We start from the raw sequence: 22639 nt of genomic DNA on the forward strand, positions 1-22639 counted from the left end.
CAGTATTAGTTTTTGGACTATTGAACATTCTATTGTAACATTAATTTTGTACATTCTCAATCAAATAACATACATGTTCGGGTTCCATTCAATTGTTGGAATCCCTAATTCATTTGATTGTTCTTCCAAGACCCTCTCCCTTCCTATAACTTCCACAACAAAAACCAATTTCTTGAATTTGTTAAAAAAAGCTCACTCTACACCTCATTTTTACATTCTGAGAAGGATATTTCGAAATGTTTAAGGGTCAGGATGAGGCTTAGTGTATATAATGAAATTCTCCAATTTCACCTTGTTATTATAGTGTGTTCGTTTTAGTTTGTTTGTTTCCCATGCACACTGGGGCCAACCTGTCTCTTGTCTGACTTCAAATATGTTTAAGACTTTGGAACGGTCAAACAATCATACCCTAAGTTTGTAATAACACAAACAAATGGTTTACTTTGATATTTTGGATAATTTCTGAACATATAACATTAAAAAAAAAGTTTCAGTAAACTCAAGAAATCCGATGTCTCACATGCGGAGCCAAGATCATCATATCATCTTAGAAGGGTAAGCCATTTGTACATTGTTTAATACATGTTAAAGATTTCATGTGTGATCTAGTAATCCATGCGCTAACCTTTTGGGAAACTATAATCACAATAATTTGAAGCTTATCAGTGTAGTTTCACGTGTTATATTAGTAAGTGCGGAGATGTGAAAAAAAAACTCATCAATTTTGGACTGCAACACATGAAATTTGAGATGCTGCTTTTAGAGAAAACCACAAAAATTTCCACAAGAGCATTTTCCATTGACAAATTTGTGAAGCCGCTTACTATCTCTAAGGATGATTTCCCTACCACTCAGTGTTGAGACATACTTAATAAAATTATGGCTATCCCTGCATAATAAAGTGCTCTTGACAACTCTTACTGGAGAAGAACTTGGCAAGTTCTCCAACCCATATGTAATGGCCAACTTCTCACTGTGATAAAAAGTAGGGGAGGATGTCTTTTCCCCTTCCTCTTCATCAAGTTTTTCCACACTTTCTAGCATCTCGTAGCCAAGACTCTTTGCTTTGGCAAGTAAATCTTCCAATGATTTACATATTACTGAACTCTCTGGGTGTGTTTTGTCAGTGGTTTCAAACGAATATACTTTGTTTTTAATACTAATCCAGCTCCAATCCTTCAATTTTCCAACAGTCTCCTCTTTCATCATCTTCCTCACCCTTGAAACATCCTCAGAACGCCCAGCTGAGTGGTACATATTCAACAACAATACATATGTCTCTGTATCTTTTGGTTTGAGACTTAGTAACTGTTCAGCAGCATAAAACCCCAATTCCAGATTCCCATGGCTTCTACAACCAGCAATGAAGATTGACCAAATAGACTCACTAGGCGCACAATTCATTTTCTTAATGCAATTCAGAGCTTGCTCCAGCCTACCTAACCTCACAAACATATCAACCATGATCTCATAGTGGTCCATAACAGGTGTAATTTTATATCTCTTTTGCATGATCTCAAAGTAGTTGAGTGCTTGATTGAGCATTCCAGCATGGCTGCATGCTGCTAAAACACCCACAAAAGTAACCGCATTTGGTTTAACTCTTGTGAGCCTCATATCCCCAAAAAGACGCAATGCTTGTTGTGAGATACCATGCTGTGAAAAACCTGTAATCATAGAAGTCCATAATATCATAGTTCTAGTAGACATCTCTAGAAATGCTTTGCTGGCCCTCTCAATGCTACCACACTTATTGTACATGTTAACCAGTGAAGTACCTACAATCACATCTGACAAGAACCCAGCTTTCATAATCTGCGCATGAATTTGTTCCCCTTGCTCTAAAGCCATAATTCTACTACAAATAGTCAAGACGCTGGAGAAGGTATACAGATCAGGTTTAATGCCCGACCGATTCAACTTGGAGAAAAATTTCAGTGCTTCACTTCCATATTCGAATGAAGAAAGATTATCCTTTGTGAGTTCCATCATCTGTGCATATCCGGCAATCATTGCATTCCATGTAACCAAACTGACATCATCCATTCCATTAAACAACCTCTGAGCCTCACCAATGCAACCATTTTTTATGTACAAATACAACAAAGAATTCCTAACATGTAGGTTTGATTCATATCCAAATTTAATACACAACGTACGAACCTGTGTCCCAAATTCTAGAGACTGAATTCCACAACACTGGCTCAAGACACTGGTTACAGTGAACTCATTAGGCTCTATGTTCTCAGAAATCATCTCAAGAAAGAGTTTTAACCCCTTAACAGCTGCACCATTGTCCCCACAAGCAGAAACAGCTGAAGTCCATGAAACTACATTCTTTTGCCTTATTCTCCTGAATGCTTTCAGAGCATAATCCAACCTGCCACATTTGGAGTATAAACTACAAAGCGCATTGCCAACATTGGTGTCAAACTCAACATGATATTTGATTATGTAAGCATGGAATTGATCTCCTAACTTAAGAGAGTACAAAGAAGCACAAGCATTTAGAACAACAGCAAGAGTGTAAGCAGAAGGGTAACTTCCTGCATGCAACATCTCTTGAAAAGCAAGAATGCCATGCTTGGGTAGCGAGTTCTGAGCATAACCCGCTATTAACGTGGTCCATGCAACCACGTTTCTTCTAGGCAAGTTGTCAAACACCTTGCGAGCGTCATCCATGTTCCCACATTTGACATAAACGTCGACCAAAATTGACATGACATAAACGTCTTCATGAGCACCCGTTTTCATGGCATGACCATGAACAATTTGTGTGTCTGAGTAGGAGCATTCGTCTTTGCATTGTTGCAACAAGGGAAAGTAGAAGGATTGTTCCACCTCTTCTGTTCCCTCTCTGGTCAATGAAAGTTCTTCCCGAAAATCCAAATTGGTGAATCTTTGGCTTTTCTGGAAAGAAATGCTTTGACCCTGAAATTAGCATTTCTAGTGAGTATTCTTTTATCTGAACACTTGTTATGCATTTAGAAGGTTTAAAATGATGTCAAAAAATTTCAGCACAGATTTATCTCTAACCAAATTAATGAGTGAAAGAGCTACACAATTGAACAACAACATTAACATACTTTCAAATAAAATTCATCACTTGCTAAGATTCAAAATTAAAAAAATGATGTAATCTAAATAATAATACTAGCGTACCAGTAAAAATTTTGCTAGAAGTAACAATAAGTACTTAAATTCAGAGACTAAAACGACAATCTAACAGTACTACGTTATGTACTTGGAGACTACAAAGTGGTCTATCTGAATTTAGTAACAGAGAAGTGAAGTACATGATCGGAATAAGTAACAGAAAGAGAGAGTACCTTCTCTGTTGGATAAGAGCTTGGAGAGTATTTTCTGGAGTGTTCGTGGAGCTTGAGAGTTGCAGTGACTGCAGTTGAAGAGAAAGAAGCCATGCCAAGATTCAATCTATGAATCTATGACTCAATCTATGAGTGTGAAAGAAAGATTTGTTGCATGATTGTTTTGTGTTGAGTTGGTTTGTTTGGTCGGATAAAAATTGTGGGAAAGGATATATCCCATGCCAACCACTCGATGAGAATAGGAACTTAAGTAGGCTATTTGAACTTCCATTCTATTTTTGCTCGGGTTTTTATTTCTTTTGAGTTTGCTTTTTATTTCATATATTCTTCCTTTAATCAGAACTGGTTACACTCTGATGGTGATATTTGAGGGGCAAGATTTTAATGGGTTGCGTTTTAAGAACCATAAATGAAAATATTAAATTTTAAGATTTAAATGTTGAATTCAATATAATTATAGGAATTATTTCAACCGTCAATTTGAGAACTTTATTTTAAACTTAATTAAAATATATCTGTAAATTTTTTGCTATTATCTTATAAAGAGATAAGTATTTTTTTTGTGTTACTTTTAATTAGATAGTTTTATCTTCTATTAAATTAAAATAATTAAATTTTCTAGTAAATACATAATCTTCTATTTTTTTACTAATTGTATAATATCTGGAATAAAAATAACAGCGTCAATAATTTTATAACTTTTTAGTGTCTATTCTTACAAAACTATTTTTTTATATTTTTAAAGTACGTATTATTTTAGTATAATAGAAATGTAGACACATAAATCACATTAAACGTATAGTTTTCACCAGTTTATAATAGACTTTTTTCATTTTACTTGAGATTAACAAGAGAGAAAATATAAAATTGGATTCTTGTGATATTTTATTTATATTGTTTGTGGAGGTTTCTATTTTTTATTTTGAATCTCAAATCAATTCCTATATTTTCTAATTCAGTTTTTAATTTTGAAAAATTGAAGCAATAAAATTTTTGTTGATAAATTAATTAAGCAACGTTACAAACATTGAGGTGGCATGTTAATATAAGTTTTTATAAATGATGTGACATTCTGAGATGAATTTTTTTAAATGACATGGCATATTGAACAATTTAGTAATATATAATTTCATTTTGTAATAAGGCAATTATTTTTGTTATTTTATAATTAGTTTTCTTTTCTGATAAGTCTTGTATACGTTCTATATATAAAAATTGCATCACTAGTAATAAAGAGACTTCATACTATTTTATTTGTCTTCCAATTCTTCAATAGAATTGGTGTGCCTGGTTGCAAAAAGACATATGGTGTTTTAGAAATCACGATCACAGTGAGGCTGATCAGAGTGATTGGAGCAAAGAAGAAAGTTGGTTGTCAAAGACTTGGGTTCTTGATAGAAGTATGTGTGATTGAGGAATGGCGGGAAATGATATTTCAACGGCTAATTTTCCAATACTCACAGAGAAAAATTGGAATAGATGGAGCACACAAACGAGAGTGTTGTTCAAATTTCAAGATGTGTGATGTTATTGAAGGAGATAGAAAGTTGTAGCCAGGAGGAAGGACAACAAGGCATTGTTCATTATTCATCAATGTGTTGATGATGCCCATTTTGAGAAAATACAGAATGTGATTAGTGCTAGAGAAGCCTGGAGTATATTGGTTTCATGCCATGCAAGAGGGGAAAAGATCAAGAAAGTGAAGCTCCAACCCCTTAGGAGGCAGTATGAGCTACTGCAAATGGAGGACAGTGATAAAGTTGGTGAGTATTTTAACAAAATTTTGACCATAACAAATCAAATGAAAAGGTGCGGAGAGTCTATCAATAATTTTATCATTATTGAGAAAATCATGAGAGCATTACCACAAAAGTTTGATTACATAGTGGTTGCAATAGAAGAGTTGAAAGATCTTTCCAAGATGAAGATTGAAGAGCTTCAGAGTTCTTTAGAAGCACATGAAATGAGAATGATTAATAGTAATCCCATCAAGAATGATGAACAAGCCCTGAAAGTGCATCATTCCAGAAATGACGAGAAGAAGAAGCAAAAGAAGTGGAAAAAGGAAATGTATAAAAGGAAGTTGGAAGGTTGATAAGACCAAGGATGATCATGATGACAAGTCTACATAAGTGGAGAAGAATGGAAGACTAGAGAAGAGTTACCAAAAGAAGGATAAAAGAAGTTTCGAATGCTTTAATACAAATGGACATTTCTCTTATGAGTGTTATGTTGATAAGGGAAAATAGAAGAAACATCAAGGAAAGGAAGCATATGTTGCTCAAGAAGATTCAGATTCAGAGCCACTAACCTTGATGGTAACCACTTCTGCTAAAAGTTCTAGTTCTCATGCTAACCTGTGGTACCTAGATTCTGGATGTTCAAACCATATGACATGCCATCAAGAATGGCTGATTAATTTTGATGCTACGAAGAAAAGTAAAGTGAAGATTGTCGACGATAGTACTTTGAAGGTGGAAGGAATGAGAGATGTTGTGATTCGAAGGAGAAATGGTTCCCATGTTGTAATCATTGGTGTACTACTTGTTCCAGCCATGAAGTGCAATTTATTAAGCATTGGTCAGTTGATTCAAGGAAGGTTTAAAGCAATGATGGGAGATAACAGAGTCGAGCTATTTGATGTTAACAAGAACCCAATATTGAGAAGCAAGATTTCCAAGAACAGAACATTCCAGATCAATATGGAAGAAGTGGAGAGTTATGAGTCTATGGCTAATAACAATTGAAAAACTGTTATTTTTATACTTAATTTTGACCTTAAAGACAACCTTTATGACTTAGAAATTAGCTTGGAATCATGTTTTTGATTAAGTTTTGAAATAAGAGAGTTGGATAGGTTTTATGCTTGGTTTTTCTTGTTTTTGCAGGTTTTAAGATGAATTGAATGAAAGAAGTGAAGTAGCCAAGAGTTGAATTCAGAAAAGGAAGAAAAAGTGCATAAAAGAAGAGCCGCAAGTACCGTTCAGCGTCACTTTTATCGTTGAGCGGCACTCTGAAGTCCCGTAGTCACTGCTGAGGGGCAAAACTGTAGCTGAGCGTCAAATAGAAGAATCGCACTTACCGTTGAGCGTCATTTTATTGGGCCTTGGGCCACTTTTCTGTAATTTTTAGGAAGCTATATAAGGTTTTAGCCGAATTAGGGTTAGTATCTTTGGACAGAACGAGGCCAAATCAAACTTTCTTCACGCCTTGAAGGAGGATTTTGGATGCTCAAGCTCTATTCTTCAACTTCTAGGGTTCTATCTTTTATTCTTTCATTGTTTTTCATTTAGTTTCACCATGATTATGCTGAACTAAACCTTCATTATTGTTGGGGAATTAATGTAGTCCTTTGAAACTCTCATGTATTGGATTGGTTCTTTAATTCGTATGTTTTTTATCATTAATTATTAGGGTTTTTCTTCTATACTTTATGCATGCTTTGTTTAACTCATTCAATTGCATGATCATTGATGTTATTTGTATGGACACATATGAGCAAATCTAGAACTCAAGAAATTGTCCCAAGAGTAATATTGCTTAGACATAGGTATAGGAGGATTGGTTGCCTTTAAGCTTTTGTGCAAATGTAATGCATGAATAATTGCTAGGGAGACAAGACATTGTAAACTAGTGATTAGGAGTAGGCTTTCTTCACTGAGACATCGAGTTTAAGGTAAATTAGAAAGTGGCATTAACATTAATGAAGAAAGATGAATTCTTGAATACATGAGAGTGGATAGGCTGAATCAGAAACCCCAACAACATAATCATTCATATTATACATCAATCTTTTTTGCATCTTTCAAGTCCATTGATCAAAACCTTGCATTCATGTATATTTTTCATAATTCAACAACAATATTTTCAGTTACAAGTCTAAGATAATCAACAAATCACATAACTGTTTAGGCCGTGAGTCCTTTGGGAAACGATACTTGATCTTACCATTTATTATTACTTGATACGATTCGGTACACTTGCCGAGGGTTAACAAGTTTTTGGCGTCATTATCAGGGACTCATGGTTTAACTATTCTATTTGTGTGATTATTGATTAGCTTTGACTTGATTTTTTTTTATCTTTTTATCTTTTTGTTTTATCTTTTTAGCTTTTTATCTTTTTATCTTTTTATTTTCTATCTATCTTGTTATCTTTTTAGTTTATCTTTTGTATCTTTTTGTGCTAACAATTGTTTCTAGGGTTTTGTGTTCTTGTGTATGCAGGATACAATTCGGACTAGGACCAAGAAAACTTCGGAACCTCTTCTTGAAGGATTGAACGAAAGTAGAAGGAGGAGGAGAATTCGAACTTCTAGAGAACTATTTCCTTCTCCGGAAACACTTCTACAACCCTCACCACAAAGATCTAACCAGAGCACTGAAGAGATGGCAGAGGAGAACAATGGTAGACGTACTTTGGCGGATTACACCAATGATGTTGGCCCTCATCACTTTAATAGCATTGCTAGGTCGAGGGTGAATGCTGCAAACATGGAGGTGAAACCGGCATTGATACAATTGGTAAAGAGCTACCAATTTAATGGGCTATCACATGAAAGTCCATATGAACATCTAACCACATTCAACGAGATTTGCAACACTGTGAAGATCAATGGTGTGTCGGATGATGCAATAAAGCTTAGTTTGTTTCCTTTCTCATTGGGAGGCAATGCTAAATTATGGTTGAATTCTTTTCCGGAGGAAAGCTTTACTGAATGGGAAGTCGTGGTTTCAAAGTTTCTAAACAAATACTTCCCACAATCTAAAATCAACAAAGGGAAGCAAGAGATTTCTTCTTTTAGACAAGGCATGGAGGAGACGCTAGGTCAAGCATGGGATAGATACAAGAGCTTGTTGAGAAAGACACCTAGTCATGGTTTTGACGAAGCGACAATAGTCATTCTTTTCCTTGGAGGTCTTGGTTCACAAACCAAGTTGATGCTAGATGCCTCAGATGGAGGTAATATTAAATGCAAGACTCCAGACGAAGCCACTAAATTGATTGATAACATGGCTACTAATGACAATGAGATGCATAATGAGAGAGGAGCTCCATTTCAACAGAAGGGAGTTCTACAATTGCAATCAAATGATTCCTTGCTTGCCTAGAACAAAATTATAACTCAACAGTTGGAGAATTTGACAAAGACACTTGCTCAGTTGCCAAAGGAGCTAAAGAATGTTACACAGGTTCAACAACAACTTTGTGAACTGTGTGGTGGTGACCACATCAATGGTCAATGCACTTTTCCAGTGGAGGCTTTAGAAGATGTCAATTTTATGGCAAATCAATTTCCATACCGCCAAGGAAACTACAACCAAGGGTGGAAATCTCACCCAAGCATGGGTCAAGGTCAGAATGGACAAGTTGGACAAGAAGGACAATTCAATAGACCACAGCAGGAACCATCAATATGGCAACAAGTATCTGCATTAAATGAGAAATCATCAAAGCTTGAAGAAACTCTTCAACAATTTATTCAGGTGACTATCTCCAACCATAAAAGCATTGAAGCTGCAATTAGAAATTTGGAGATATAGGTTGGTCAAATGGCTAAGAAGCTGGAGGATATGCCTGACAAATGTTTTGGGGCTAATACTGAGGTTAACCCTAAGGAAGAGTGTAAAGTTATTGTAAGTGTAGATGATGAGAGGGTGGATGAGAGAAAAGAGAGAGTTGAGAGAAAAGAAGAGATAATAGCTGAGGATGAGAGAAAAGAGAAAGACAAGAAGGAGAGAAAAAAAATTGAGAAAAATGATAAAATTCTTCCTTACCCTAAGGGGAGTGAAAAGATTGAAAAAAAGAGACAATATAGGCACTTTAAAGACATCTTTAGGCAATTGGAGATTACTATACCTTTGAATGAAGCATTGCAACAAATTCCATCTTATGCAAAGCACATGAAGCAAGTCTCCATAAAGAAGAGATATCTAGATGAAAAGGGAGATTGTAGTGTTATGAGAAGAAGCCACTTCCTCCAAAAGTGAAAGATCCAGGAAGTTTTACTATTCCTTGCGTCATTGGGAAGGAGAATATAAGGAAAGCCCTAATTGATTTAGGGTCAAGCATTAATTTGATGCCTTTATCTCTGCTTGAAAGGATTGGTGATCTTGAAGTCAAGCCAACAAAGGTGACTTTGCTAATGGCAAATGGATCTTCAAAGAAACCATATGGTGTGGCGGAAGATGTGGTGGTTTGCATAGAAAAACTAAAATTCTTGATAGACTTTATGGTGATGGAGATGAAGGAGGATGAGAAGGTCTCAATCATTCTTGGAAGACCGTTTATGAAAATGGCAAAGGTAATCATCAATGTGGATGATGGGATGATAGTGCTTCAAGACCGAGGAGAAAAGGTGATCTTTAATGTCTTCAAAGGGGAGTAGTAGATTCAAGAGAAGGAGGCTAGTCATAAAGTTGTATGTAAGGATGCACCCTTGACTAGTTCAAAAGCTGCAAAGCCGGTCTTCAAAGGTAAAAATTGTTTCTTGTCATAGGTTAGGGAAGAAGAAAAAGATGGCAAAGGAAGGAAGATTCATGATGACTTGATCCAGGAACAACTCAAACTTGGTACACTAGTAAGATTCAAGAACAAGTTGTGGGTTGTGAAAGACTATAAAGAGAATGGAGTGATAGAAATTGAAGCTCCATATTCAAGACGAGTCAAGAAGGTGGACTAAAAGCGATTGATGAGTTGGTGTGATGAAAGCAAGGAGAACTCCAACACTAAAGATGGAACTTGAGCTTTATTGGGTCAAGCTAATGACGTTAAAAAACACCTTTTTGTTGAGCCCTTTCATTCTGCACTTCATTGTCATTAGCAGCCATGTTCTCAATTAGCTCATGGGCTTCCTCCGGTGTCTTCCATCGGATGTTTCCTCTAGCTGAGGCATCCAACATCAACTTGGTTTGGGATCTCAAGCCACCCAAAAACATATTCAGGACAGTAGGCTCATCAAACCCATGAGTAGGTGTCTTTCTCAATAACCCCTTGAACCTATCCCAAGCTTGGCTAAAAGTCTCACTAACATCTTGCTAAAAAGATGAGATTTCCTGTCTCCCTTTGTTGACTTTGGGCTGTGGGAAATATTTGTTGAGGAATTTGGCCACCACATCCTCCCATGTAGTGAAACTATTTTCAGGAAAAGAATTCAGCCACACCTTGGCATTGCCTCCTAATGAAAATGGAAACAGCCTGAACCTTATAGCTTCATTCGGCACATCGTGGATCTTCATCGTATTGCATATCTAGAGGAAAGTGGCCAAATGATTATATGGATTCTCATGCGACAGGCCGTGGAACTGATTACTCTGCACCAGGTGGATGAGAACAGGCTTCATCTCCATGTTAGTAGCATTGACCCGTGGCCGAGCAATGCTATTAAAGTGAAGAGGTCCTGAGAAAGTAGAGTAGTCCTTCATGGTGCGTCTAGCTTGCCCATCACCATGATCAGTCGAATTGTCAGCCATGTCCTCCTCTTCCTGATCAGATGTAGGGATAAAGGTTGCTCAGGAATCACAGGTATGGGAGAAGTTTCTCTTGAAGCCCTATTCTCTCTTCTTCTTCTACTGTTGTTTCTTCGGGCAGTCTTCTCAACTTCAGGGTCGGCAAGGAGAGGCTCAGTTGATATGGTGCTCCTTGTCCGGATTGTGCCCTGCATACAATAGAGAACAACAGTACTACAAAACCGAGTTAGCTCAAAAGAATTAAAGCAAAAGGTATTCACAGTAAAAAGAATAAAGAAATAAAGCCTATATTGGTTAAAAATCACATAAAAGTATAGCGTTGACCACGAGTCCCCGACAACGACGCCAAAAACTTGTTAACCCATTGGCAAACGTACCAAATCGTTTTAAGTAATAAACTGGTAAGACCGGATATCGTATCCCAAGAGACTCGTAGGACACTTTACAATCGTATAGTTACCTAACTAATTTAGGCTAAAGAATGATTCCATTTAATGTGATTTTGGTGCAATAAAAATAAACATAATACAAGTGGTAAATTGAACTTTTTGGGGTTAAAACACTTGGAAAAGGAATGATTAAAGATGATATGGAATGGAAATGTTGGGGAATGATTTTACCTACTACATTCTCATGCAAATGCACATCACTTCTTCTTCATTTAAATGTTCATGTCAACCTACTAACTTACTCAAACCCAATCCCTTGGTAGAGATAGCCTAAACTTATTCATTAAACTCCAATCCCTTGGAAACCCTAACAAGTTCATCCGCATTAAGAAAAGAGGTTAAAGACAACTAAAGGTCCAAGTTCTATCCCTATATATCATTTCCTTTAGGTGTTTAGTCCAGTTCAAAGTTCACACAATATTTCCCAATATTAAGCAAACCAAAGAATCATGCTATGGTTGATCAAGTCGTAACAAGCTTTAAGAGAATGAAATAAACACTCACAATAAATGAAAGAAGCTTGTATTCATTCAAAACAAGTGCATTTACAGGAAATTTTTGTAGTTACATCATTCCCCAACAAAATGAACTTAGCTCTCCATTGTCATGGAGAGCTTGAGCTTACAATGGAAGAAAATGGAAGAGATGGAGACCAAAGGAAGATGAATGGAGAGTTCCCACTGCCCAAAACCATCTCCCAAAGGTCCAAAAATGGTGTTTTCCTGCTTCAGCCGCCAAGAAGATGGCACCCTCGTTGCATGGTAGCTTAAAATAGGTCTAGGGTGCCACATCAACAAGTGTCACGCTCAGCCCCCCTTTTGGGGTGCCCAGGCGTGAAGGTTGCTCGAAGAATGACGCCCAGCCCCCTTCCTCGGGCGCCCAGGCATGAAGGTTGCGCGAAGAATGATGCCCAGCCCCCTTCTTGGGGCGCCCAGGTGTGGGAATTGGGTGAATTTGTGAACCAAATGGGGCTCAGCCCCCTTTTTGGGGCGTGTAGGCGTGAGAAATGTTTCCATGAGCCTTCAAAACAATTGCTTTTGCAGCTTTTCATGTGTTCCCGCTCTTGATAGTTTTGATGCTCTTCCAAAGCACATAATTTGCCTACAAAACTTTAGGAAATTAGTGATGAAAACCCTTAAGTGTAACCTTAACTAAACTTATTCACAAAGTTAGATAAAAGAGAGGATTAAGCAGGTTTCAAGCTTAAAGAGAGTTGATTTGGTAAGAAAATTGCACCACAGATAATGGTAAGAATTATCATTATCAGTAGGTTGAGCTATTTTTTGGGTATGAAGTTCACTTACACTGTAGCATGTTTGATATTTCATCAAAGAAAATATGCCAAGGAGTTGCTAGGAAGATTTAGTATGACTGCATGCAATCTAGTGTCAATACCAAATTTCGTCCGGATCGTTTTTGGCTTTACTGTAATCTATTATTTATTTCTTTGTATCTTTATTTTTGTTCTCGTTTTTGTCTTGTATTTATTTATTGTTACTTGTTTATTTGTTTTTTATTATTATTTATTATTATTTGTTTTTTTGTTTTATTTATTATTATCATCATTTTTGTTTTATCTATTTTTATATGTTATCTTATTTTTCTCCATATATATGTATATATATTTTTCTTACGTTATTTTTATTTTAAAATTTTACTATTTAGTTATTGCTTTTATTTTTTATTCTATTTTCATTTTAGTGTTAAGTTTTACCTATTTTAAATATTTTGTTTAATACGGCTAAAAAAAAAGAAAGGAAAAATATAAGAAAAAGATTTGAAAAAGAAAGAGAGGTTGGCTGTGGAGGTTGGAACGTGGGGAGCAGAAAAGGGAAAAAAACGATTTTCTGCAGAGAGCAAGGTGGTGGCAGAGCGTTGGGGCGTCGTACGGATTTGGTACAATTTGGTTTGGGCATACGGAATCAGAAAAGAGGTTTGAGCACAAGGTGGGAGCAGACCGAAAAAACAGAAAAAGGAGAAAAAAGGGGATTTGGAGAGCAGGGGGACAAAAAAGAGAAACTGGAGAGAGCCTTCAAAAAAGGATCATTAATTCCTAGTGGGAGCATCCAGATTTTTGACCCGCAAAAGAAAGACAGAGGTTGGTTAGGAAGAAGGAGAAGGGATCACCGGCTTCACGCACCAAGCAATAACACAGGAGCTCCAAGAGGTAAGGAACTCCTTCACTGGTTCATACTGTCATATATACTGGAATAAGCACACCTTGCTCACACCCTGTTCATATAAGCTGGCGGCATTGTATGTCATTTTATGCTTGATTTCGCTCTGTTTGAGTATGATATTATGGTGCGAATGTTTTCCTTTCTCTGGTCCAACGCATAAGCACACTTCCACTTTAACTTGAAACATGCTTGATTCATTCCTTGATTCCTATTCCATCTTTGCCGCCAAAATCATCACCATCTCCATTTTCATCCTTCTTGATACACCTATTCACAGTTCCCCTGCATTAAAAAACAACAACAAAACAATGAACGGAAGAAACCAAATCCATCCCAACTCACGCGCTACATCTATCATCCTCCCCAGCCACCACTGATTTCAGTTTCTCTGCTCTTGAAACCCATCCCATTCGGTCAGCATGATCACCTCCAACACCATCATCCTCAACCTGCATTGCACAAAGCCACAACCAACCAAGAACAATGACCAATTTCCAGCACCCAAACACAAGCTCGTACTTTACCTTCACTGAATCAAAGCCAGAATTGACCACTGTACCATCCACCATCGCCATCAACCATTCAACACCGATCTCCACTTCCATTCATTCTCTGTTTCACCACGCTCCCTCTCTTCTTCTTAACTCCCACGCTCACGGCCAATCCCAACAAACCAAACCCAAAACCCACTCGGTGCTTAGTCTCAATCATGTTTTCCATTCACCATACACACACAACCGTAACAACCAGAAAACAACGTTCACACACATGGCACCCATTACACAATCAAAGAAATGACGGTAGAAAGAGAGGGAGAGATCGGGGTGGTCGCCGGCAACGACCTTGACGGCGACGCCCTGGCTCGTGGCTTGTGGCGGCCAACTTCGGTGGAGGCAGCGGCGTCGACGTTGCAGTGCGCGGAGGAGCAACTCCTTTTGGTCAGAGAGAAGGAGACATTGGTCTCATTTGAGAGGAACGGCGTGAATGAGTGAATGAGAATGGGAAGGCAGAACCCCTAAGGGAATTCTAGGTTAAGAGCTACCCGGGTGGGCCAAGCCCAGAAGTAAACGAACGAACGCTCGTTATCCAAACGAACGAGCGCTCGTCAACCTTAAGCCTTTCTCGACTGACCGTTCAACCTTCTCACCAACGAGCGCTCGTTATCCAAACGAATGAGCGCTCGTTAACCTTAAGCATTTCTCGACTGACCGTTCAACCTTCTCACCAACGAGCGCTCGTTGTCCAAACGAACGAGCGCTCGTTAACCTTAAGCCTTTCTCGATTGACCGCTCAACCTTCTCACCAACGAGCGCTCGTTATCCAAACGAACAAGCGCTCGTTAACCTTAAGCCTTTCTCGACTGACCATTCAACCTTCTCACCAACGAGCGCTCGTTATCCAAACAAACGAGCGCTCGTTAACCTTAAGCCTTTCTCGACTGACCATTCAATCTTCTCACCAACGAGCGCTCGTTATCCAAACGAACGAGCGCTCGTTAACCTTAAGCCTTTCTCGACTGACCGTTCAACCTTCTCACCAACGAGCGCTCGTTGTCCAAACGAACGAGCGCTCGTTAACCTTAAGCCTTTCTCGACTGACCGTTCAACCTTCTCACCAACGAGCGCTCGTTATCCAAACGAACGAGCGCTCGTTATCCAAACGAACGAGCGCTCGTTAACCTTAAGCCTTTCTCGACTGACCGTTCAACCTTCTCACCAACGAGCGCTCGTTGTCCAAACGAACGAGCGCTCGTTAACCTTAAGCCTTTCTCGATTGACCGTTCAACCTTCTCACCAACGAGCGCTCGTTGTCCAAACGAACGAGCGCTCGTTAACCTTAAGCCTTTCTCGACTGACCGTTAAACCTTCTCACCAACGAGCGCTCGTTATCCAAACGAACGAGCGCTCGTTATCCAAACGAACGAGCGCTCGTTATCCAAACGAACGAGCGCTCGTTAACCTTAAGCCTTTCTCGACTGACCATTCAACCTTCTCACGAGCGAGCGCTCGTTATCCAAACGAACGAGCGCTTGTTAACCTTAAGCCTTTCTCGACTGACCGTTCAATCTTCTCACCAACGAGCGCTCGTTATCCAAACGAACGAGCGCTCGTTAACCTTAAGCCTTTCTCGACTGACCATTCAACCTTCTCACCAACGAGCGCTCGTTATCCAAACAAACGAGCGCTCGTTAACCTTAAGCCTTTCTCGACTGACCATTCAATCTTCTCACCAACGAGCGCTCGTTATCCAAACGAACGAGCGCTCGTTAACCTTAAGCCTTTCTCGACTGACCGTTCAACCTTCTCACCAACGAGCGCTCGTTGTCCAAACGAACGAGCGCTCGTTAACCTTAAGCCTTTCTCGACTGACCGTTCAACCTTCTCACCAACGAGCGCTCGTTATCCAAACGAACGAGCGCTCGTTATCCAAACGAACGAGCGCTCGTTAACCTTAAGCCTTTCTCGACTGACCGTTCAACCTTCTCACCAACGAGCGCTCGTTGTCCAAACGAACGAGCGCTCGTTAACCTTAAGCCTTTCTCGATTGACCGTTCAACCTTCTCACCAACGAGCGCTCGTTGTCCAAACGAACGAGCGCTCGTTAACCTTAAGCCTTTCTCGACTGACCGTTAAACCTTCTCACCAACGAGCGCTCGTTATCCAAACGAACGAGCGCTCGTTATCCAAACGAACGAGCGCTCGTTATCCAAACGAACGAGCGCTCGTTAACCTTAAGCCTTTCTCGACTGACCATTCAACCTTCTCACGAGCGAGCGCTCGTTATCCAAACGAACGAGCGCTTGTTAACCTTAAGCCTTTCTCGACTGACCGTTCAATCTTCTCACCAACGAGCGCTCGTTATCCAAACGAACGAGCGCTCGTTAACCTTAAGCCTTTCTCGACTGACCATTCAACCTTCTCACCAACGAGCGCTCGTTATCCAAACAAACGAGCGCTCGTTAACCTTAAGCCTTTCTCGACTGACCATTCAATCTTCTCACCAACGAGCGCTCGTTATCCAAACGAACGAGCGCTCGTTAACCTTAAGCCTTTCTCGACTGACCGTTCAACCTTCTCACCAACGAGCGCTCGTTGTCCAAACGAACGAGCGCTCGTTAACCTTAAGCCTTTCTCGACTGACCGTTCAACCTTCTCACCAACGAGCGCTCGTTATCCAAACGAACGAGCGCTCGTTATCCAAACGAACGAGCGCTCGTTAACCTTAAGCCTTTCTCGACTGACCGTTCAACCTTCTCACCAACGAGCGCTCGTTGTCCAAACGAACGAGCGCTCGTTAACCTTAAGCCTTTCTCGACTGACCGTTCAACCTTCTCACCAACGAGCGCTCGTTATCCAAACGAACGAGCGCTCGTTAACCTTAAGCCTTTCTCGACTGACCATTCAACCTTCTCACGAGCGAGCGCTCGTTATCCAAACGAACGAGCGCTTGTTAACCTTAAGCCTTTCTCGACTTACCGTTCAATCTTCTCACCAACGAGCGCTCGTTATCCAAACGAACGAGCGCTCGTTAACCTTAAGCCTTCGTCGACTGACCGTTCAACCTTCTCACCAACGAGCGCTCGTTATCCAAACGAATGAGCGCTCGTTAACCTTAAGCCTTTCTCGACTGACCGTTCAATCTTCTCACCAACGAGCGCTCGTTATCGAAACGAACGAGCGCTCGTTAACCTTAAGCCTTTCTCGACTGACCGTTCAACCTTCTCACCAACGAGCGCTCGTTGTCCAAACGAACGAGCGCTCGTTAACCTTAAGCCTTTCTCGACTGACCGTTCAACCGTCTCACCAACGAGCGCTCGTTATCCAAACGAACGAGCGCTCGTTAACCTTAAGCCTTTTCGACCGTTCGCTCAGCCTTCTCCCTAACGAGCGCTCGTTATCCAAACTTTTCGACCGACCGTTCGGCAGCCTCAGCCGTCTCCCCAACGTCCGCACGATAGCCTCCGCTCTCTTTCACGGACCGCTCGTTAACCAAGCTTTTCGACTGGCTGTTCGACACCCTTTTTTTTTATTTTATTTTTATTTTGGCACCCCCATTTTGTTGTTTTTTTTTATTATTTATTTATTTATTTGCGTTTTTATTTATCTTATTTCATTTTATTTTATTACTTTATTTTATTTATTTCTTTTATATATCCACTTATTTCAAAATATATATATAATAATTTTACTTATATACACATAAAAAAATAAAATTTACAAAAATATGTTATAAAAGGTTAAGCACATGTGTGATCGCACGCATCGTCCTTGTGCTAAAACCTTTTCTTCTTCTCAAATAATAACAAAAATATTTTAAAGGTTTAGGCACATGTGTGATCGCACGCATCGTCCTTGTGCTAAAAACCTTTTCCCTTTCTTAAATAAAATTACAAAAAATATATTTTAAAGGTTTAGGCACATGTGTGATCGCACGCATCGTCCTTGTGCGAAAAACCTTTTCCCTTTCTTAAATAAAATTACAAAAAATATATTTTAAAGGTTTAGGCACATGTGTGATCGCACGCATCGTCCTTGTGCTAAAAACCTTTTCCCTTTCTTAATTAAAATTACAAAAATATATTTTAAAGGTTTAGGCGTATGTGTGATCGCACGCATCGTCCTTGTGCTAAAAAAACCTTTTCTCTTTATTTTATAAAAATACAAAAAAACAAGAAATCTACAAAAAAACTAAAAATATCTACAATTTCAAACAACAAACAAATGGCTAGCCAGAACTACGTGATCCTTGATTCTCCATCGAAAGTGGAGATACGTAGGAGCAAGGCTAGCCCTTGTTAGGTTCACTTTCCCAAAAATCCAAATTTATCCGTAATCATTTTCTCAAACAAATCTTTTAATCAATTTCTCAAACAAATCTCTCAAACATTTTCAAAAAGAACTACGTAACCCTGATTTCTCATTTTGAATGAGAATACGTAGGAGCAAGGTCAATCCTTGTCGGGCCCAAAAAACTAAAAAAATATGTTTTGTTTATTTTAGAATTTTATTTTAGGGGATAGTTAAACATTTTGAAAATCACATCATATTCGTGCATTTAGTTAAAGGTACTACCTTAGGGCAGGCGTTGTGGGGTGCTAACACCTTCCCCACGCGTAACCGACTCCCGAACCCAGAATCTGGTTTTCGTGGACCGTGCTTTATCGTTTTATGGTTTTTCCGTAGTTTCCCATAATAAACTATGGTGGTGACTCCAAAATCTCTTTTCCAAAACCTGTTTTCCTTTTTTGGATCGTCATCCCGTCGCGATTCCGGTTGCGACAGATGGCGACTCCACTGTGGACATATCGAGAGTCAGGCCATTTAATTAGATGCGCGAATTTGACATGATTTTTCTTTATGTTTTTCTTCCCCCCCCCCTTTTTTTTTTCTTTATCTGTGCTTGATAGTTGGAATAACTGCATGTGAATTGTTGAATATGGAACCCTAGGGTAGAAAACATGTTTATATCTGCCTGGGAATTTTTCTGGTTGTTTTGCAGGTGAGGGTTTGGGTATGCACTGCATTCTCCCTTCACACACACACTTTGTGCATATCATGGGTGGGGCCCTATACCCGGGTCTGAGCGTAACTTAGAATTAGAGGAGTTGTGTAGCGGTGTCATTCTGGGATGTACTTCCTATTTGGCTATCGTGAGAACTCCAGCTAGAGTCTGTTCTCTTCACTTGTGTCTCCTCATCTAGTTGATTACTCGACTGTTGCGGAGATGCTATGAAGGGGGCCATAGCTCTAGTGACCATTGACCTCTAGGTTCAGGAGACCATCCTTGTGAAATTGCATATACTTGACCTCGAATCAAAGCCATTGAACCTTTATTAGGGCACAAAGGGAGAAACGTGTATTCTTGTAATCCTCACGCTGTTCGTTCTCTTTCGAAAATTATGTTATTGCATTTTCATGCCATGCATGCATTTGATTCATCGTGTTGTTTTATTATCATGCATCATATTCATGCATCATTTAGTAACATGTTGGTTTTAGGGGAAATCACAGGTATACACTTGACTTCACACGAGATGGATGTTGACGCCAGATCTGATGCTACACTGCATACCAACTCCGCCATTTTAAGAAAGAAGTCTAGCCTAAGGACACATGTTGGAAATTTGACCGGGTTGATAAATTTAGGCCGAAGACTCAAGACCATACAGAGAGAAGCCTTCGGGAGGAAATATGGGAGTCTGTTGAGTTTAATGGAGGTGAAAATACAGTTGTCCGCTATTACAGCTCTAGCTCAGTATTATGATCCTCCCCTGAGATGTTTTACCTTCCAGGACTTCCAGTTGGCGCCAACTGTAGAAGAATTTGAGCATATTCTGGGCTTGCCATTAGAGGGTACCAAGCCATATCAGCACTTGGAGCATCATGCCTCTGTTTCTACCCTTGCTGCTATAATGAAATTACAGCCCAATGAATTGGAGAACCGGTTGATAACGAGACATCAAATGCGGGGGCTGACACAAGGATACCTTGAACAATATTTGCACGACCTGGGCAATAGGGAAGAATGGGAGACCTTCATGGATGTACTAGCCCTCACTGTGTTTGGCATTGTCCTGTTTCCCAAACTGGAAGACTTTGTAGATTACACTGCTATTGATGTCTTCGTGGCAAAAAAGACGAGATCAGAAAACCCCGTAACAGTAGTCCTCGCAGATGTGTATGGGACTATGAGTTTTTGCCATGAGAGAAAAGGGAAGAGGATTCTTTGTTGTTTGCCGGCGTTATATGCGTGGATGACGGCACGAGTATTTAAGGGGGTAATCGATGTTAGAAGTTCACCTGAGAATATGTCGCATCAAGGAGGTAATGGGTGGGCTCTTTTCTTTGCCGGTTTGAGAGAAGGAAACGTAAAATGGCGCCTTCCTTGGCTTGAGCCTAACCATCTATCCAACATTGTGGCAACTTCCCTAACATACCTCTCATAGGCGCTAGGTATTGTATTAACTACAACCCTGTTTTGGTCCAAAGACAGTTCGGATATCCTATGAAGGGAGCGCCTTCACCAGATTATCTCACGGCCTTCTTCATCTACTATGAGGACGGACATTGTATTGAAATGTTGAGGAGAGTCAGAAGTGCCTGGGAAAATGTGGTGCGAGTAGAGAAGGACCTGAGGAGTGGAATGATTGATAGCAGGGTTAGTTATCATACCTGGATTCTAGAGAGGGTAAGAGAAGTCAAGTTGCCTTTCAAGCCCATCAATGATCAATCGGCGAGTGAAGGAACATCCCAAGCCCCAGAAAGTGAAGAGGTGAAACAGTTGAAGGCTGAGGTGGAGAGATTGAGGGTGAGGAAAGCTAGGTTGGAAAATGATAACGAAGAAAAGTCACGGGCTTTTGAAAACATTATCAAAAGCCAGAAGGCAGAGAGAGATTATACATCCCGAGTAAAACAGGATCTTGCGGCCGCAAGTAAGGAGTTATCCATGAGGGTGAATGAGAAGAATGTGGCTTTAGAAGAGGGCAGACAGTGGAAACAACTCTATGAAGAAGCCAAGAGGGATAAAAGGGAAGCCCTAAAAAGACTAAGGGAAGCGCACACTAGTAAAAAATTGGGTTTTTACAGCGCACATTATGCCACGGTTCACCGGAAACCGCAGCATAATGGTGCGCGGTGGCAGTTTTGTAAATAAATCGAAAACATATGCTGCGGTTCAGAGCGGTACCGCGGCATATACTCCCGTCAACCATCCCCTTTGACGCCACGTGTGAATAAAAAATTAAATAACAGAGTATATGCCGCGGTTCTCTGGACACCCGCGGCATATACCCCTACCAATTTATTGCAGGGGCTGACTGATTCAGAGAATTTCAAAAGTACAAGGGTATATGCCGCGGTTCCTCAGAGCAACCGCGGCATATACCCCTGCCAATTTATTGCAGGGGCTGACTGAGTCAGAGAATTTAAAAAGTTACAAGGGTATATGATACAAGAAGGCATATCACCATTGGACCTATCACAAGAGGAATGGCCAGAAAGCTCCAAGATGAGTATTCTCCCCAAGGTCAAATACTATTTGCTATTTTTGGATGGACAATTGGAGAACAAGAAGATGTTACAAAATTGCCAAAACATGGACAGGGGTAAAATGGACATTTACACACAAGAAGGGGTGTGCTTATCCTTCTATGGGGTGGCATTAGTAATTTTTCATTTTTTTACATGTAAAATGCAATTGGCAACGTGTTTCATAAGGCTTTATAGAAGCCACACATTTAGCACATGATTAACATTTCAGATCTAAAGAAAACGTGTAAAAGGCTTGCTTCAACTTTGAGATTGATCTATAAAATCTCATAAGCAAAGCTTGTAGCTCACTTTTGATGAATTGAGAGAATAGATTGGCTGATGCAATTTCCAGCTTCTTCTCCCACCGAAAGTCACCCCTGTGCTTCCTACCAAATCTCCTCTAGCTTCCTTCCATTGATGAAGGCCGTCTGAGCTAGCACCATTTCCCCAAAGCACCTCATCCAAACTCTTTTTCCACATATTCATACTCTGCCACTGCACAGTCTAAACTGTTTCACTTTGTTCTTCCGCTGTCAATGTTTTTCTTCCCTGGAAGCTCACGGATCTGCAGAATAGCACCAAAGCTGGAGCTATCATGTGGTATTCAGAGCCAGGTTCGAAGTGCACCAGTGAGCTAAGTGTCTCTTTTTAAATTCCACACAGTCATCATACTCTTTTGCTGTCTTTGAATCTGTTTCACTGTTCTATTCATTTTCTGGTGTTATTAGGTTCTGTTTGAGTCTGTTCTTGTGTGCTAGTTGTATTTTGATTGTGTCTCATCATTTTAATCGGTCCATTTGTGTTGTTTGAGTTTTTTTTTGTTTGAGCATCTTTTCCTGTAATGTCAGTCATGTGTGTTTACAGTGCTGTCTTCAAATCTGGTTTAAAATTTGTGTGCTCTACTATATCTGAATAAACTGAAGAAGTTGTCATTATCTGCACACTAAATGAGCCATGACAAACTCAGTAGGAGCTCAAGTGCATGAGTTGTGATACCAATTCCAGTTTTAGAATTTTGAGCAGTAGAATAGTTTTGTGTGTCTATTTGAAAGAAATTGGTGAATTAGATCTGTGATTGAATGCCAAACTGAGTTAGTACTTGATGCACATCATCTAAACACTTAATTGCTTGTGCAAAAAGCTTAGTAGCATCATTGGAAAACTCACATTGCATCCAATCTG

At 39.7% G+C, this 22639-nt stretch overlaps 2 protein-coding genes across 2 annotated transcripts; one reads left to right on the forward strand and one right to left on the reverse strand.

The window, feature by feature from the left end:
• Positions 1–494: 494 nt before the first annotated feature.
• LOC124832630 (pentatricopeptide repeat-containing protein At2g27610-like) lies at positions 495–3579 on the reverse strand. The gene is made up of 2 exons (XM_047306883.2): positions 3330–3579; positions 495–2931 (listed from the first exon to the last, which is right to left on the reverse strand). The coding sequence occupies exons 1-2, from the start codon at positions 3420–3422 to the stop codon at positions 760–762; spliced, it is 2265 nt and encodes a 754-aa protein (XP_047162839.1). The 5' UTR covers positions 3423–3579; the 3' UTR covers positions 495–759.
• A 1602-nt stretch (positions 3580–5181) lies between these two features.
• On the forward strand, positions 5182–6076 carry LOC124832628 (uncharacterized). The gene is made up of 2 exons (XM_047306882.2): positions 5182–5419; positions 5700–6076. The coding sequence occupies exons 1-2, from the start codon at positions 5182–5184 to the stop codon at positions 6074–6076; spliced, it is 615 nt and encodes a 204-aa protein (XP_047162838.2).
• Positions 6077–22639: the final 16563 nt, after the last annotated feature.

Source organism: Vigna umbellata, chromosome 7, assembly GCF_029865625.1.
Source record: "Vigna umbellata cultivar VRB3 chromosome 7, Vumbellata_1.0, whole genome shotgun sequence".
Lineage (NCBI taxonomy): Eukaryota > Viridiplantae > Streptophyta > Magnoliopsida > Fabales > Fabaceae > Vigna > Vigna umbellata.